This window comes from Callorhinus ursinus, unplaced genomic scaffold, assembly GCF_003265705.2.
Source record: "Callorhinus ursinus isolate GAN/ISIS: 27379988/994484 unplaced genomic scaffold, GSC_fseal_2.0 scaffold144, whole genome shotgun sequence".
NCBI lineage: Eukaryota > Metazoa > Chordata > Mammalia > Carnivora > Otariidae > Callorhinus > Callorhinus ursinus.
This window is the reverse complement of record NW_027397206.1, coordinates 51,143-67,737: the sequence shown is the minus strand read 5'-3', so window position 1 is coordinate 67,737 and position 16,595 is coordinate 51,143. Positions and strand designations below refer to the sequence as shown.

Sequence of the window (16,595 nt, the reverse complement as noted above, 5' to 3'; positions counted from 1 at the left end):
CTCTGGCCAGCCCCACGTCGGGAGGGGAATCCTCCAGTTTGGCTGACTGGGTTGGCTGAGATGGAGGGCCTCTGGGAAGGAGAAGGTGGTGCAAGCCGGGTGGGCTCCGTGAGGGAGGGGTGAGGAGCGTCTCTTATTCAGACTGATAGAGCCAGTACTGCATAATGATATCCCTCAACATCATCAACTCTATTCAGAGTGCCTGCACTTGCCAGGCTTTGGGGAAATGTGGGACGTTGGTTATCACACCTGATGTGAGTGCTTTGTGTATGTGATCTACACCTACATCCACGAGGCAGGGAGTGTGTCGCCCATTTCACAAATGAAAGAGTTAGGGTTCAGAGAGGTGATGCCGTCATCCAGAGGTCACACAGCAAGTGCCTTGAAGAGCCTGGAAGGCCAGTCGGGCCTGTGTGGGTCCAAACACTGACGCATGACCGCCGCTTGTACCACCTGATAACCAGCACATCACCCCATTCCTGGCCCACTCCCTCCTCGGACTTCTTTCCCCGGGACTTTCCCCCCCCCCCCCCCACCGCCCCCCACCCTCCCACCCCCCTCCGGCTACGAATACAGCCCCGGGGTGCAATCTGCCGGTCTTAGCTCCAGTTGTTTACCTCGGCCAAGAGAGCACACGGCTCGGAACCTCAGTTTCTTTATCTGTGAAACAGGGAGAGCTGCCGAGAAGAATCAATGCGATGGTGACTGTAAAGCGTCTCAGGCACGGGCCAGGGGTCCGGCCTTAGTCGGCGCTCAGTGAGCCCCGCAAGTCCCCAGCCTCTCTGCGCCCGTTTCCTTCTGCGTACCACAGCACAGCACCTGACGGTGCCTCTTCGGCCGTGCTCAGGAATCAGGGTGTGCGTGCCCATGCACAGCCCCAAGAGCATTGAACCCACTTAGCCGCCGTGGCTGTTATTAGTATTGGGCAAGGAGAGTGGCGGGGTGGAGGCGGGGCCGAGCCAGGAAGGCCCTGGAGAATCGGGGGCGCCCCCTCTTCCTCCCCGCAGCGCTTGGGCCTGGGCTCGGGGCGGGGGCGGGATGGCAGGGTCCGCCGTCCTCGGAGTCCCTCCCCGCCCCGCGCTGGCTCCCGCACACCTGCGGTGGCAGGGTTTCCGCGCTGGGCGCTGACGTCGGCCTTCAAGGCCCCCCTCCCCGGCCGCGGCGGAGGGCGGAGCCGGCCGCCCGCAGCCCCGCCCCCATCCCCGCCCCCGCGCGCTGCGGGCCTGGGGCGCCGAGAGGGGAGCCCAGCGCAACGCTCAGACCCCGCGCCCCCCAGGCCCGGGGTCCCGGGGAGCGCGGGCCTCCCTGAGTTCCGTGCCACTTGCGGGGCGCAGGGTCGGGGCGGGTGTCGGTGCAGGGGCCTGGGAGGTCCCGACATATGGCCGTGGGCGGTGAGTGAGGGGCACAGGTGGGCGGCACGGCCCCTCCGCCCGGTCCTAGTGTTGGGGATGGGGAGGCGAAGCCTTGGTGAGGAAATCGGCTCCAGCCAGGTTTGGAACGAGGGCGGGAGGCTTGGGAGGCCCCGGGGGGGATCGTGGGGTGGCAGTATTCCTTGTGGTTGAGTGTGTATGAGTGTGGTGGGTTGGGGCTGTTATGGGGGAATGTTGCAAAGGTGGACTCTGGTAAAAGAGGAGGCGTAGGGGAGTTAGTGGGTGTGCAGGTAATTGTGTAGCGCCGTAGGGGATGTGGGTGGGGTAGGGGAGGGATGCGTGGACCGGGTGTCTGCGGCAGGTGTTCAAGGGAAGTAAGTGATGGGGTGCTTGCGTGGAAAACCTGTGCTTATATGTGCAAATAGGGGATCTGATGCTGGGGGGGTTAGGAGTGTGCAAGGGGTCATTTGGGAGGAGTGTGTAAGAAGGTTGGGGGCTCCAGAGAGGTATTTAATGGGAACTGATGTTGTTCAGGGCAAGTATACAAGGAGCCCTTTGGGAGATGAGTGCCTGGAGGTGGGGGTTGGGCTTGCCTGGTTGAGTATGTGTAGCAGGGGACTTGGGTATTCAGGGTGCAGACTTGTAGGCACAGGGGATGTGTGGTTCATGGGGCAAGTAAGTGTGCAAAGCATGGTTTGGAATAAGTGCGCAACAGGTATGTGGTTTTTGCCCGAGGAGACAGAATCCCAGAACTGAATATCTAGACCCCGCGAATTCTCTTCACAACTTGGCCCAGCCTCTTTTATTCTGTGGGCCTCAGTTTCAGTCTCTGTCCAACGCGTTAGTCTGAGGGTCCATGAACTAACTAGTGTCTGCCAGGAATCTCTCCAGAGTCAGGAGTCAGGGGAAAGATGGTGAGACTTTTCCAACTTGTCTTTTTTCTTTCCTCTACCTCCAGGAAACCCCTGTGGGAGCCTCTCCCCAGCCATGGACAGCCCCAGTCTTCGAGAGCTCCAACAGCCTCTGCTGGCGGGCGTGGGCTGTGGGCCCCCCATCCAGAAGCCTGGGGAACCCCAGCTGGGGCCTCCCTTTCGAGAGACAGCCTTTGCAGAGTCCCTGGGGGGTTGGCAGTTCCTACCACCGCCTCTTCCCTCTGTGAGCGCTGGTCTTGGGGAGCCAGGGCCCCCTGACCTGGAGGTAGGAACAGCAGGCCTTAGTGGAAGCTGGGGGAGGGGGCTTGGAGGCGAACGAGCTGGGCTGTGGCCAACCCCGGGGTAGGTGGGAGGCTGGGGTATCTGCCTTCAGCCTGGAGTCTCACTTCCCAACTGTGTGGGGACTTCCTAGATGTCCAGTTGTGGTTTTGCCTATTTTATGCCTCCCCTGGTTTCACCTTTTTCTCTCCAGATTTGTCCCTCATTTCTTCCCGCACCTTTGGCTCTCTGTCTTCCCTCTGATTTCTGACTCCCCTGTTCTCTGTCTTTTCATCTCTCTCTCTCTCTCTCTGTGTCAGTCCTGGTCTCTTTTTTTCAAATTAATGTGTTAATTTGTATAATTTCTTCTTCCTTGTATATACTGTGAAGCTTGTCTTTTACTTACTGATTTATTTTAAAAAAAGATTTTGAGTTCTCTCTACACCCAGCTTGGGGCTCGAACTCACAACCCCGAGATCAAGAGTTGCACACCCTACCAACTGAGCCGGCCAGACTCCCCGCTCGTCTTTTATTACCTACACATGGTTTTCCAGTTACTATTCCTGCATTAGAAATCACCCCGAAACTCAGTTGCTTAAAACAGCAACAATCATTATGGCTCATGGTTTCCACGGGTCAGGAATTTGGGAGGGCCTGGGTTGGGTGGTTCTACCTCAGGGTCTTCACGAGGTTGCAGTGAGCCAGTGGCTGGAGCTGAAACGGTCGGGGGCTGAAGGAGCCGGGCGCTGGGTGGGTATCTTTCCATGTAGTCTTGGGGCTTCTGCCTGAGGCTCCCCTTGTGGGCTGGTTTGGGCCTCCTCACAACATGGCGGCTTCAGCACTGTGCCCCCAGCCCCCAGCCCGAGTGCTTCAGCAAGGCAGAAACTGCCTCACCTTTTCTGACTTATGCTTGGAAGTCATGTGGCATCCCTTCCACCACATTCTACCAATTATGAGTGAGTCACAGCGTGCCCAGACCCAAGGAGAGGGGACACAGACCTCACCCCTTGGTGGGAAGAGTATCAGTCACACTAAGAAGAGCATGTGGGATGAGAGCTGGTTGTGGCTGTTTTTGGAAACACCGTCCGCCACAGTGAGGCAGTTGCGGTCACTTTGACATCTCGTTATATGTCTGGTAATTCCATTCTTTGAAGATTTTGAGGGAGGGCCTTATTATTTCTGCTATTTAGGGTTTCTTGTGTGCCTGGTTATCTTTGGACTGTATGCTGGTCATCACAGTTCAAAAACTATCTTTAGGAAAAATTATTTTGAGGCCTAGACTGAAGGTACGTACCTTTCTCCAGAGAGGAGTTGGTTTGCTTCTGCCAGCTAGCTGCCTGGGGGCACAACGGTGGTTAGAGATCACTTTTCATCTAGTTCACGGTTGGATTGAGAGGTTATTTTTCTGGGATTGACAATTGGCTGCAGGGCCAAAAGAGGCCTTCTCTGTTTGTTTGCCCTCTCTGCTAACTTGGATTTTTTTTTTTTTCAAAGATTTTACTTATTTGACAGAGAGAGACACAGCGAGAGAGGGAACACAAGCAGGGGGAGTGGGGGAGGGAGAAGCAGGCTTCCCGCCGAGCAGGGAGCCCGATGCGGGGCTCGATCCCAGGACCCTGGGATCATGACCTGAGCCAAAGGCAGACGCTTAATGACTGAGCCACCCAGGCGCCCCCAACTTGGATTTTAATTGCAGTTTTGGCCTTACAAGAATTGCTTAAAATCATGCGAGCTATTTAATGCAAGATTTAAAAAAAGCAAACTTTTTTTTTAAATCTAGAATTTAGTTTTCAGCTGACAGGTTTGTCCTAGTAACTTAGACCACCAGAGCTGTCTCTCTGTCTCCAACTTTTTGCTGGTTCCTGTCCCCATTGGTGTCTGCCTCCAGTTTTAACTCTGAAATTGTAGTATCCGTGGTGGGACTTTGTGAAGTCTTTGACACCGAACATACAGCTTTGGCTGTGGATGGGGGTTCTTCTTTGGAGAGAGGTTGCATAGCTTCCCCTCAAGAGGATCCAGGCTGGAGAGAGTTAAGAGCCTACTTCCTGGAACAGTTTCCTCTTTTTGGTGTTTCTGGGGAAGGCCCTGGTATGGGTCTTTGGGGGCTACGGGGAGCAGAGCAGCGGGGCAGGGAAGATGGGCGGAGAAGCCCACTCAGGCCCTTTCCTACCCACAGGATGCGTCATCCAGTGACAGCGACTCGGACTGGGACGGGGGCAGCCTTCTCTCCCCACTCCTACCCCACGACCACCTCGGCTTGGCTGTTTTTTCCATGTTATGCTGTTTCTGGCCTGTGGGCATCGCTGCCTTCTGCCTGGCCCAGAAGGTCAGTCTGTGGGTGGGGCCGGGAGGGGGCTGGATAGAAGAGAAAAGGTGCATTCAGAACGAAACAGAGGTGCTATGCATGGGGGGCGGCAGTGGGTTGGGGGAACAAAGGTGGAGAGAAGGATCGGCACAGAAACATGGGAAGGTAAAATGAGTGTCTCAGAGTGAAAGCCCAGAGCGGTGGTTAGGAACCTGAGCTCAAATCCTAGGTCTGACACACCCCGTTACGATTTTTGGGCAAGCCACTTAACCTCCCTGTGCCTCCTTGTCCTCAACTGTGAAATGGGAATAATTCCTACCTCTGGGTCACCGTGAAGCTCAAATGAGTTAGTACGGTGGCACCGAGTAATAGAGGTCTGTTCTTACTAGCCACCCCAGGTCAGCTGTGCCCAGCTGTGCCTGACCCGCAGTAGCTGCTCCCTGGTTTTGGAATCTATGAATGAGCCCGTGGGTGTGCCGGTGTGGGCGGGCGCAGGGGAAGGGTCTGGGGCTGCGGGCAGCGGGGTGTGATGAGGGGATGCCTGAGTCACCGCTGCCCAACGCCTCCACAGACCAACAAGGCTTGGGCCAAGGGGGACGTCCAGGGGGCAGGGGCTGCCTCCCGCCGCGCCTTCCTGCTGGGGGTCCTCGCCGTCGGGCTGGGCGTGTGCACATATGCAGCCGCCCTGGTGACCCTGGCCGCCTACCTGGCCTCCCGAGAGCCGCCCTAGTTGCCCCTGCGGCCCCCACTGTGAATCAGGGGCCGGGACCCGGGTGTGTCGGCGGGCAACGTGGAGAATCCGGGTGGATGAGGCGGCGGCCGCCACAGCGTGAGATTAAACTCCACTCTTGCAGCCAAACCTGTGTGTGTGTGCGTGTTGGGGGGGGGAGGAAGGAGGGAGATCGGGGCACTGAGACCAGGTCAGGGTGACGACAGGCTGTCCCCAGAGACCTTGGAGCTGGAGAAGGGGGAATCCGAGGGGCAGAGGGTTCCCAATTGCAGAATGTTTTCCGAAGCACCGTGGTCTGTAGAGAATTAGGGAGAGCCGGGTTCCAAGGGCTTACTTCTCCTTAGCTGTGCCACCTTGGCCCAAGTGACTTCTCTTTGAGCCTCACATTTTCCCTTCTGCAAAATGGGACTTTCTCCACCCCTGGGAGCTCTAGGGAGGACCGAATGGGTCACCCCTGTAGAGGGCAGTATCCCTCTGAGCTCTTCCCATAGCAAGTGGCAGAAACTGGACTTGGGGGCTCAAATGAAATGAACGGTCTGGTCTCTCCATCTCTTGGCCCTCCTTTCCCGTTGGCCTCATTCTGTGCAGGCTTCTGGGGGAGAAAGATGGCCCCAGGAGCTGAGGCACCCCATGGGAATCACATGGCCAGAGACCAGGAGGGCTGGAACCTTAAGGCACTAGTGCACTAGCAGCCCGCCCCCCCCCCCCCGCCAGCAGACGGACCCCCGAGTGCTCCCCAGAGGCAAGGAGTGCTCACTGAGCGGGCCTGAGAGATGACCAAGTAATGGTATGACAGGTGGTTTAGTTTCTCTGTTTAATGCCATTCCAGTGGATCTTACTAGAAGAAAACACTTTTCTGTTTGGAGTTCTCCTGAGTCTTACGGAACAGAATTTCAAGCTAAAGACTTTGATGCTTCTCCTTCTCGGTTACTGGGGACGAAAATGACACAGGCTCCAAGGGGGCAATTGTGGGAACTGCGTGAACTAGTTCAAGCATGTGAAGCACGCAGCAGAGGGCCCGCCAGACATATAATTTTCACTGCAAACCCCCAAATGTCAGTGCCCCACAGAATCTGGCGACCATGTGGCCCAGCTGTGGGACAGTTACTCAAGGGATGCTCTCATGTTCTTAGCTCCTACCCACTAAATACGGGGGGCGAGGGACCGAGCGGTCAAACGGCAACTAACCCCCCCCCCATATTTCCATACGCCCTCCGCCATGAGAAACACGGGCCTCCGTCACTTCCGGTTACAGACGGGGAACCGCAGTCAGGACCGTGCTGGTGTCTCCCCAGCCTTTCTGAGCAGTGACAGGCTCTGGGGCTGGACTCGGACTACCTGGTGACATTTGGCAGTTCACTGGCTGCTGAGCTTGTTTCTTCAGGTTAAGACCGGGATGCCAAGACCCACAGGGCCTCACCACCGTGCCCGTTCCCTCCCCGACCCATCTCAGCTCTGCTCCAGCCACCACCACAGAGCCACACGGAAGCCTTGCTGGTCCCCCACCTGCCGCAGGCCTCCTCCCGGGCTTCCCTTGGATGCACCCCCCCAGCCTGCCCCCCACAGATGTCCCTAACGTATTAAATTCACCCTCCCCAAACCCCTTCCCTGCTCTTTGCTTTCTTCATGGCATTTACCACCACCTGACAAACACTGATTTTCTTTGCCCCTCACCCTGCTGCTCCTTGAACCTGGGACCTGGGGGGGGGGGGGGTGTCATCCTTTACCCTGGGTGCCCCACAGGTGGCGGGTGGGGAAGGGGGGTTTCCCAGTCGGAAGGGCTTTCGGGGGGCGGCAGGGTGGGTCCGTGTCCCCAGGCCCACAAGCTCATCGTAGTGCACAGGGACTGAGAGGCGAGGCCGGCTGCTGGTTTATTTTCCGTGGAGGTAGTGGGGGGCGGCGGCGGCCACGGGAGGGGCGCCCTGCCCCGGCTTGTCTCAGCTCTTGGAGTAACGCCTCTGCAGCGATTCCCGGTAGAAGTGGAAGACGTGTTGCGAGGCAGCCTGGGCCGCGGCCAGGCACTGCTGCAGCTGGAGGTGGAGAGAGAGCTGGTGGTGCTGGGGCCTCCCGGCTCCTGCCCGGCTGACCCCACAGCCTGCCCTGACCCCGGCTGGTTCCTGGAGCTCCCAGGCCTCCTGCCTCCCCTACAGTAGGGTAGGTGGCCAGGGGAATATTTCAAAGGCCTTTATTTCTTCCCCACTTGGTGGGCTCTTTCTTAGACGGGGAACAGAGAAAAAGGGGGGGGGGCTTTGGGGGTCCGATTCCGGCAGCTCCACGAGCATGGACAGGTGGAACCAGGCATCCTGACGAGGCCTCATGAACCTGGCCCATCTCCAACTGGAGACCTAGAATTTCTGAGCCACAGGCCCTGTGATGCCAGATCATCTTGGAAGCTGTGGCATCTGGGACCCCAGCTCCTGAGCACCACACATTCCTAGGCTCTTAGGAGGAATTGGTCGGAAGTGCGCTCGGAGACCAGAGCACTGGGATTCTGGGAGCGCACTGCTCTGAGCTGGAGGTGCCTCACCTCCCGATCTCAACCTGAGCTCTCTCCTCCTCCGCTCTCATGACTGGAGCTTCCCTTTAAAATTCCCAAAAGGGTTTCTGTGCCTACTACGTTTGAAAATGCCTTTTACATACAGAAGGGACATAAGGAAGGGGCTCTCCTTCAACCTCTCAGGGTCCCAACAAGACCTCACATCCAGGAGGGATCTGGCCTTCACCCCATCTCCACACCGGTACCTCAGCATCGGAGTAGAGCCCCTTGGTGGTGGACATCAGCAGCTTCCGTTCCACGCTGTCGAGCGCAAAGGTCAGGACTGCCCGGGCCTCCTAGGGATGAGGTAGGTAGGACACCTGGACTCTCCCCTCAGGCAGAGTCTCAGCTAGTCCCAAAGAGGGGACCTACCCTTCCCCCAGCCCACACTCCCAAGTGTAGGTTTCCCCTGGTTTTGTCTATGCACCGCCCCTGCTTCCCTGGGCAATGCTCTTGGCCTTTCCTTCTGTGAAGTGCTTCCTATGCCCCGATGCCACCCACATGGTCCCAACAGGGGCTTCGGACACAGTATTTCTGCCTGTAGGGGTGGCCACATGGCCAGTTATCAGCCAGTACCTCTCAGCCCCCCGCTGCCCTTCCCAGCTCTGTCCCACCAGGGCTGGAAGCTGGCAAACTGTTTCCCAGACTCCCTGGCCAGTTAGGTGCCCCCAGTAATCTGGGGGGAGGCTGAAGGAGGGAGGGCCACATCCCGTCGTCACTCTGACAGAAGCAGGGGCTGTGTTGTGGATGCTGGGGGGGGGGGGCTCCAGGGCCAAGCCAGGATGCCTCACGTGTGCCCAGACCCACCTGTGACTCCCAACAGCGCAGACTGGGAGCTCCCTACAGGCTGTTAGTCTCTGGGTATCGCCCTCCCTCCTGTTTGCTCCTTTGGCTCTTCCAACACAATCATGACCCATTTCCTGCGGTAAATTCCCTGTCTGGTCTGAAATACCTCAGGTGGGTTCGGCTTTCCTGACGGGATGCGCCCATCACAGGACGGGGTGAATATCTCGGAATAACCAGAGCCCTGGGCGCTGTGAACTTGAGTTGGTGAGGAAAGCATGGAGCTCTAGGGGCTGATCACAGGCTCGGGCAAGATGCTGGCTAGAGAATGGAACCGAATGGAACCAATGTGCATAAGACAGCCGAGGCTGAGAAGCCAGATGAGGAAATCCTTATGGTATTTGAGACCCTGGGTCTAGCTGGACCTCTGTTCTGAGTTTCATAGCGAAGGTCCATACGTTCCCTTTTAACTTAAGTGGGTCTGAGCTGGGGTTCTAGCACCTGCCCTGAAGAACAGACCCGAGCTTACCAACTGGGACCGACGTGATAGGAGCCAAGTGTTTCGGGGAAGCAAGGCCGCGAGGGGCAGTGTCTGCTCACAGCCGTTCACCAGCCCGGCCTTCAAACCTACCTTTTCTTGCTTGGCTGTGGGATCCAGCACAAGGGTGCCGTCAGAGTTCAGAGCACAGGTGACCCCACAGAAGAGGGCCCGCATGGGCACCCCTGCGTCCACCAAGGCCATGCAGGAGGCGTTCAGGCAACAGGCCAGGAGCTAGGTGCCACAGGGCAGGGTTAAGAAGCGCTCCCACCACAGGGATGGCCCGCAGAGCGCGCCCATGCCCCCATTCCGCCCGCCAGCGCTTGTGGCCAATTTCCCTAACTGATCACGGGGAGGCGGGCGGGCACAGTGCTTCTGGGTGGTTCTGGAATCAGGCAGCCTTGGGTTCCTGACCCGCCTTTGCCACCTCTCAGCTGTGTGAGCTTGAGCAAGTGACTTACTCTCTCTTGAGCCTCAATCAGGGGTCATAACGATACTCGACAGATTTGTCCTGAAGCACGTGCCAAGCACTTTCTGGGAAACTGAGGGCGGGGAGGGGAGGAACCGCCCACAATCACATGTGGAGGCAGCCACCACCAGGTGACAGAGGGAGGAGCGAGCCCGGGCCTGGAGCCAGACAGCCGGCCCTGCCTCAGTTTCCTCTAGTCTCTGCCTCCAACCCCATCACGGTGGCTAAGGGTCCAGCTTTAGGGTCAGTCAGTCCCAGCTCTGCCACTGCCCCTCCACTACCTCCCTTCTGGGCTTCAGTTTCCTGCTCTGTGAAGCCCCTCTAGAAACGCCCATTTCTGGTCCTCGGCCCCAACCTCTCACCAAACCACGGGGATCTTTCTCTGCCAAGCTGCTGACCCAACTGCTCTGCCTGCTCAGGACTCCCCTAGCATTGCGCCAGGGCAGAGTGGAGGTCAATGGCACAGGCTTTGCAGGCAGTCAGGCCTGGGCGTGAGTTCTGTCTCTGCTGACTTCCAGCTGTGTGACCCTGGGCAAGCAACTTTCCCTCTCGGGGCCTGCTTCCTCACCTCAAACATGAAGACACAAGAACACCCATCTGCCAGGGGCATTGGGCTCTGGGAGCAGATGGCTTGGGCTCAAATCCTGGCTCTGCCAATCACTAGATAGGAACTGACCTTGCTGTGCCTTAGTTTCCCCATTTGGAACACAGGGATTATGAAAGTGGCACCTATTTGTTATGCTGTGAGAATTGAGTTGGTATGTGTCAGGCACTCAGTAAGTCCTCAAGCTGTGTCTGCTATTCTATTCTTCAACAAGTGGATTATCTATCAAGTGTTTGGAGGCCTTCTGGCTAACCGAGCAAGGGAGGCCATCAGGGAGCTTCTGGAGGACTTCTTGGAGGTGGCGGCCCAGGGGAAAGGATACAGAGCCAGCATCGCTGACGACCTGCAGCACCACAGTGATGGAGGTGCGGGGGTGCAGCGTTCCCAATACCACAGCTTCACACGTGTTCCTGATCAGCCGCTCCCGGCTCTTCTCCGCGACGCCTGGGGAAATCAGGGGTGGGGTGGGGTGGGGTTGTCAGCCTCTTCCCTTCCATCTGGCTCACCTTCCTCCATATGCCCCACCCAAGGCCTCTGGAAAGAGCCTGCCGTCTCCGCCAGGGTTGGCGCAGGACCCTGCACGGATGACAGAGGATCCCCAGTGGGAAGGAGGCAGGGCCTGACCGATATCCACCTCACCGCTGCCCCCTCTGGCGTCCAGCAAGGGAGCCTCTTGCGGGAGGAAAACCCCAGAGTTCCGTTGTCCCCGGCTGCTGCCCACTCCCATCCCCATGAATCCAGCCCCGGGAGTGAGGGGGCGAGTAAATGAATGGACCGTAAATGAGCGGAACGACAGGTTAGAGAAAAGGAGGAGGGATAGAGCCAGGAAAAAGGAGTGAGGGGGGACAGACTAAGGTGGGCAGGAGACACCAAGAGCTGGGGGAGGGGGTGAGGGCGGAGGGGACACTGGAGACAGCAGTGAGGAAGAAGCTGGAGATCCTGCTGGGCCCAATTACCAGGCAGCCCGATCTTTGGCCGCAGGATCACCTCCAGGGTGGCCTTGTTGAAGATCTCTTTGCTGACCTTCACCTCGGCTGGCCCATACACGCCCGCCAGGACCGACGTATCCCCTGGGGAGACAGCAGGGGAGGTCTCATGCACATCTTGCTTTCCTGGGGGGAGGGGGGCCAGCACAGCACCCTGAAGAGTGTGGGGACCAGGCCAGCAGCCAGGCCTCCCCACCCCCATCACCCCCAGTCCAGCCCACCATCTGCTGGCAGTGATTCTCTGAGCATCTGCTTCACTCACGTCTCTGCCTATGCTTCCTCATCTGTGAAATGGGGATGAAAATGGTGCCTCGCCCATCATGTCGATCACGTGAGCCACATAAGACACTGAGGACACTGCGGGGCACGTGCGGAGTTGTTGACTTTAGCTATTGTTTACTTGAACAGGAAGTTCTTCCCGAGAGCTAACCTTCCTCCCCCTTACTGCAGTCGGTCTCAGCTCCTTCCAAAGCTTCCTCCAACCTGGCTCTCTTCCCTCAGGCTCACGTCCCCAAACTCTGCAGGAGTTGGGACCCCTGAGAAAGGGGAGTCTGCTTCTCCCTCTCCCTCTGCCTGCCGCTCCCCGTTTGTGCTCTGTCAAATAAATGAAATCTTTAAAAAAAAAAAGGGGGGGGGGGAGAAGCAGCCTGGCTTCCAGTCCTGTCTGCCTCCTGCTGGCTCTGTAACCTTGGCTGACTGGGCTCACTTCTCTGGGCCTCAGTTCTATCCTGTACAAAATGAAGAGACTGGACTACACCAGGGGCTTCTAAACTTTTCTCACCATAACTCCCAATAAGACCTATATTTCATGGGCGCCACTCCAAACTCATGCAAATGTCTGTGTGTGTAAACAGAACAAAGGCCTCACAAAACAATTCTTACTGTCACTGCTCCAACACACTCTGATGCTTTCTACTCTATTCCAGTTAATTTATTTTTCCCTATTTACTTTTATTTTTAAGTGACCTCCACACCCCACGTGGGGCTCGAACTCACCACCCTGGAATCAAGAGTTGCATGCTCCTTGGATGGAGCCAGCCCAGCGCCCCTACTCTATTCCATTTAAAAACAAAAACAAACACTATGGAACGCAGCTGTGGTTCTCAAGCCCGGCTGCACACTGGAATCGGCTGCACACCGGAATCACTGGGGAGCTTGAGAAGATCCTGACGCCCAGCCCCCTTCCCCAGAGATCCCGAGTCGACTGCGGGGGTGGGGGTGGGTAGGAGGGCACAGGAACTGGGCGCATCGGAGCTCCACGAGCCATTCCAGCGGGGCCCACAATCTGCAGTGGGAAACACAGAGTGGGAGCACAGCTTCAAAACACCGGCCTGCACACAGAATCTTCGCGGTGCTTTCAAGTGGAGAGGGGCCAGCCTTGGCAGGTGCGCGGTGCATTCTGGGACTCCGCCTTTTTAACAACCCCGTGCGAGATGCCGAGGCCAGAAGCAGGTGGGACACTCTCTCCAGGGTCTGCACAGGGTCCCGGGGTTTGGGAGTTTTAGAACAGGGGAGGACCCACCCTCCTCAATATTTCTGACGTTGAAGAAACTCCAGGCATGTGAATGGAGCAGAAGAGCTAAATCTCGGGGAGGACCTGGGAAGGTCCCCGGGGTCAGGGCACCTTTCCTGGGTTGGGGAGGAGGAGCTGCAGAACTGAGGGATTCTCTTGGCTCCCGGAGAATCCGCCCTCAGAGGGGAACTTAACTACACCGACAGAATGAGATCCACACGGTGGTCTTCATTCTTGTTAGTCTGGACGAGCTGCCTGTGGCCCCCATGAACCTAGGGAGACCCTCCCTGTCACTTTCTCAAGGACGTGGCTCCCACAATTCTCTCTTCTCTGCACCCACATCCACCTTCAACTCCTGCCCCATGTATCTGATCCCTGTACAGCAAAGCTCCTAAAGACATGTCTCTAACTTGCTGTCTTTTTCTTCTCCGTCCCGACCCCACCACTCCACCGGAGCAGCTTTTTTTTTCTTTTTAGATTTTATTTATTCATCTGACAGAGACACAGCGAGAGACGGAACACAAGCAGGGGGAGTGGGACAGGGAGAAGCAGGCTTCCCATGGAGCAGGGAGCCCGATGCGGGGCTCGATCCCAGGACCCTGGGACCATGACCCGAGCCGAAGGCAGACGCCCAACGACTGAGCCACCCAGGCGCCCCAACCAGAGTAGCTCTTGACAGCGTCACGGACGACATACGTCCAGACTGTCCAGTTACAGGTCTGGAGGATGGATGCAGCTGGTGGGCCCTTACATCTCAAACACTTCTTCGGGCCCCAGGTCAGTGCCCTCTCTTGGTTTTCCTCCTACGTTCCTGGCTGCTCTTCTCTCTTTTCCTAGCTCCTTACAGGTTAGAGGACCCAGGGTTGAGTCCTGCGACGTCTTCTCTTTCCCAGCTACACTCGTTTTCTTGATTTCATCCAATCAGTGGCTTGAAATACCATCTATAGCCAGAGGATTCCAAATTATATGTCCAGATGGGGTCTCTCTTCTGAACTGCAGACTTGTATGTCCTACTGCCCTGTCCATGTGGTCACTGTGATGTCTACCAGGCCCTGCAAACTTAATGTTCCAAACTGACCTCCTCAGCTTCTGCCAGCACAGCTGATTCGGGAAAAACACCTCGGTTTTTATCCCTCTCTTTTTCACACCCCAACACCAAACCACCTACAGATTTTGTCAGTTTTACTTTTTTTTTTTTAAAAGATTTTATTTATTTATTTGACAGAGAGATAGAGAGCATAAGCAGGCAGAGGGAGAGGAAGAAGCAGGCTCCCCACTGAGCAGGGAGCTTGACGTGGGGCTCGGTCCCAGGACCCTGGGATCATGACTTGAGCCAAAGGCAGTCGCTTCACCAACTGTGCCACCCAGGCGCCCTCAGTTTTACTGTCAATATACACCCCGAATCTCACCATCTCCACTGCTTCCACTCTGGTCTGAGCCAACACTATTTCCCCTCTCTCCCATACAGTCAACCCCACAGCCAGAGAGAGTCTGTTCAAATATATTCAGATCATGTCACCGCTCTGAGCAAAATCTGGGAGCATTGGCCCCCAGCTCATTCACTGGGCCTCAAATGACAGGCCATCCTCCTTAGCTCTCTCCAGCCTCCTCACTGCTTCAGCCACACCATCTGCAGACAATGCCTCAAACAAACCAGGCACGCCCTTGCCTCAGGGCCTTTGCCCCCCCCCCGCCCCCCCTTCTCCACCCTCGGTATGCTTTCCCTCCCGGTATCTTTAGGGTTTGCTCCCTTACCTTTAGCTCTTTATTCAAATGTTACCATCTCATCAAGGCCTTTTCTGACCATCCTGTTAAGAGCGCAATCCTTGGGGCCCCTGGGTGGCTCAGATGGTTAAGCGTCTGCTTTCGGCTCAGGTCATGATCCCAGGGTCCTGGGATCGAGCCCCACATCAGGCTTCCTGCTTGGCGGGAGGCCTGCTTCTCCCTCTCCCTCTGCCTGCTGCTTCCCCTGCTTGTACACACTCTCTCTCTGTCAAAAATAAAATCTTAAAAAAAAAAAAAAAAAGCGCAATCCTCTCTGGCACACCCTATTCCCCCTTCCCTACTGTATTTTCCTCCACAGCATTTCCTTATATATTTTACTTACTTATATCTTTGGCTGTCTCCCCGACTAGAATGTAAACTGTTAAGTCAGGAATTAAAATCTTTTTTATCAACGTATTCCCAATGCCCAGAACAGTGCTTAGCACGCATACATATGTGTTCAATCAAGGAACGAATGAAAACAGGTTTTGCACCTGGGCAGAAGGTAATGACCCTAGTGAGGAGACTGAAGTATTTATGGGGGTGATCCTTAGGCCCATCTCGAGAGGAATGTTTACCTGGGTCAGGGAGTTGAGTCTAGTTTGAGATGCATTTGGCTAGGGCAAGGGGATATTTACCCAATAGGGAAGACCTGCCCCAAACTTAGGGAAAGACTCATATGGAGAGATGTGTATCACAAAGGGATATTTACCGCATCTCTGGGGTTAGAAGGGGGGACATCACTCTCAATCTGAAAACTATTTATTTGGGTAAAAGACATGCCACAGTCCAGAGTAATGAGGCCGGTGGTGGTGATCTACCAATCAAGGGTATTTATGCATATGGACAGGTTTGCCTCAGCCTGGCGTGTATGGACCCCGCGTGTGCGTGGGGGAGGCGGAAAACGAAATTAGTCAAGAGAGATATTTACTCTGGTGGGGAGCGCTTTTCTATTCTGGAGTATTTGGTCTTATGAGGAGGTCTGCCCCTCTCTCATCTGAGTATTTGACAGGATTGGCGATACCGTCTCCCCTGTAGGCGGGAAGAAGAGATATGTTATTCTGGCACATCCGGTAGCATCCCCCCGGGCAAGAACTGCAACAGTCCAGCAGGGACATTTATCAGCTAGTGGCACTCCTTTGCATGGTACACTGTAACATCTTTCTAAAACAAATACAACGTGGCCAACATGGCCCGCGCAGTATTTACCTAGATTAAGTTCTTACCTTGCAGGAAAGAAGCAGAGCCGTCAGGCCGGGAGAGCAGGTTCTGTTCACACGCAAAGTGCCGGAGGCTGCAGCCCGAGACCCGTGGGCCAGACTCTGTTCCGGACTCAGTGCGGATCTTGGCGTCAGCCAGCATCGCCCCCTCCATCGCCCCAGACCCCACGTGCCGCTGCGGACTCTCGCTTCCGCCCTAAAGCGCGCGCTTGCGTACTGGCTGCGTATCCAGTGCGCACGCGCCGGTCCGGGGCGCCAGGACCCGCGCCCGCACGTGGCTCCGCGTTTACTAACAATCTGGCCCCTCCCACTCCCGCCTCGTAAATCCAGAAATGCCATTGGAGAGTAGAGAAGAGGGGGCGGGCCTTGGCATGAGCTCGTCCTACCCGAGGCCCCCTGGCCCTAACGCCCTGAGGCTCCGGTTAGGTTGTCCTCTTCTTTGCCTGTTACAGAAACAACTAAGATGAGGCGATCAGAGTGATTTTGGCAAGCTAGATTGTTTGGTCCACCCATACCCGTGCCCTAGAGACCGCAGGATTGGTAGCTTGCGGTTTCTTGGCAGGGCGGTGCTAACATTTCAATCAGGT

The 16,595-nt window shown here is 56.4% G+C and overlaps 2 protein-coding genes across 5 annotated transcripts; one reads left to right on the top strand and one right to left on the bottom strand.

Moving 5' to 3' along the window:
- Positions 1 to 1,238: 1,238 nt before the first annotated feature.
- Positions 1,239 to 8,380, top strand: TMEM91 (transmembrane protein 91). Of its 3 annotated transcripts, none has more exons than XM_025858601.2 (4): positions 1,239 to 1,391; positions 2,329 to 2,567; positions 4,737 to 4,886; positions 8,276 to 8,380. In XM_025858601.2, the coding sequence occupies exons 1-4, from the start codon at positions 1,379 to 1,381 to the stop codon at positions 8,351 to 8,353; spliced, it is 480 nt and encodes a 159-aa protein (XP_025714386.1). In that variant the 5' UTR covers positions 1,239 to 1,378; the 3' UTR covers positions 8,354 to 8,380. The 3 variants fall into 3 exon arrangements, with proteins under 3 accessions (XP_025714386.1, XP_025714384.1, XP_025714385.1); XM_025858599.2 differs by lacking the exon at positions 8,276 to 8,380 and adding an exon at positions 5,437 to 5,717; XM_025858600.2 differs by lacking the exon at positions 8,276 to 8,380 and adding an exon at positions 5,437 to 5,717 and having other exon boundaries at positions 1,239 to 1,490.
- Positions 7,443 to 16,228, bottom strand: EXOSC5 (exosome component 5). 2 transcript variants are annotated; one of them, XM_025858597.2, is made up of 6 exons: positions 16,015 to 16,228; positions 11,482 to 11,637; positions 10,848 to 10,969; positions 9,546 to 9,686; positions 8,338 to 8,427; positions 7,443 to 7,625 (listed from the first exon to the last, which is right to left on the bottom strand). In XM_025858597.2, the coding sequence occupies exons 1-6, from the start codon at positions 16,160 to 16,162 to the stop codon at positions 7,533 to 7,535; spliced, it is 750 nt and encodes a 249-aa protein (XP_025714382.1). In that variant the 5' UTR covers positions 16,163 to 16,228; the 3' UTR covers positions 7,443 to 7,532. The 2 variants fall into 2 exon arrangements, with proteins under 2 accessions (XP_025714382.1, XP_025714383.1); XM_025858598.2 differs by having other exon boundaries at positions 11,482 to 11,595; positions 16,015 to 16,226.
- Between the last annotated feature and the right edge of the window lie 367 nt (positions 16,229 to 16,595).

Excerpts from the sequence above, each read along its gene's own strand:
- TMEM91 (XM_025858599.2), top strand. Across the intron at positions 2,568-4,736 it reads CAGGGCCCCCTGACCTGGAG|GATGCGTCATCCAGTGACAG; the intron begins GTAGGAACAGCA and ends TCCTACCCACAG. Across the intron at positions 4,887-5,436 it reads CCTTCTGCCTGGCCCAGAAG|ACCAACAAGGCTTGGGCCAA; the intron begins GTCAGTCTGTGG and ends ACGCCTCCACAG.
- EXOSC5 (XM_025858597.2), bottom strand. The coding sequence starts at position 16,162 with ATGGAGGGGGCGATGCTGGCTGACGCCAAGATCCGCACTGAGTCCGGA. Across the intron at positions 11,638-16,014 it reads CTCTGCTTCTTTCCTGCAAG|GAAAGCAAGATGTGCATGAG; the intron begins GTAAGAACTTAA and ends CCCTCCCCCCAG. Across the intron at positions 9,687-10,847 it reads TCGTCAGCGATGCTGGCTCT|CTCCTGGCCTGTTGCCTGAA; the intron begins GTATCCTTTCCC and ends TGTGGCACCTAG.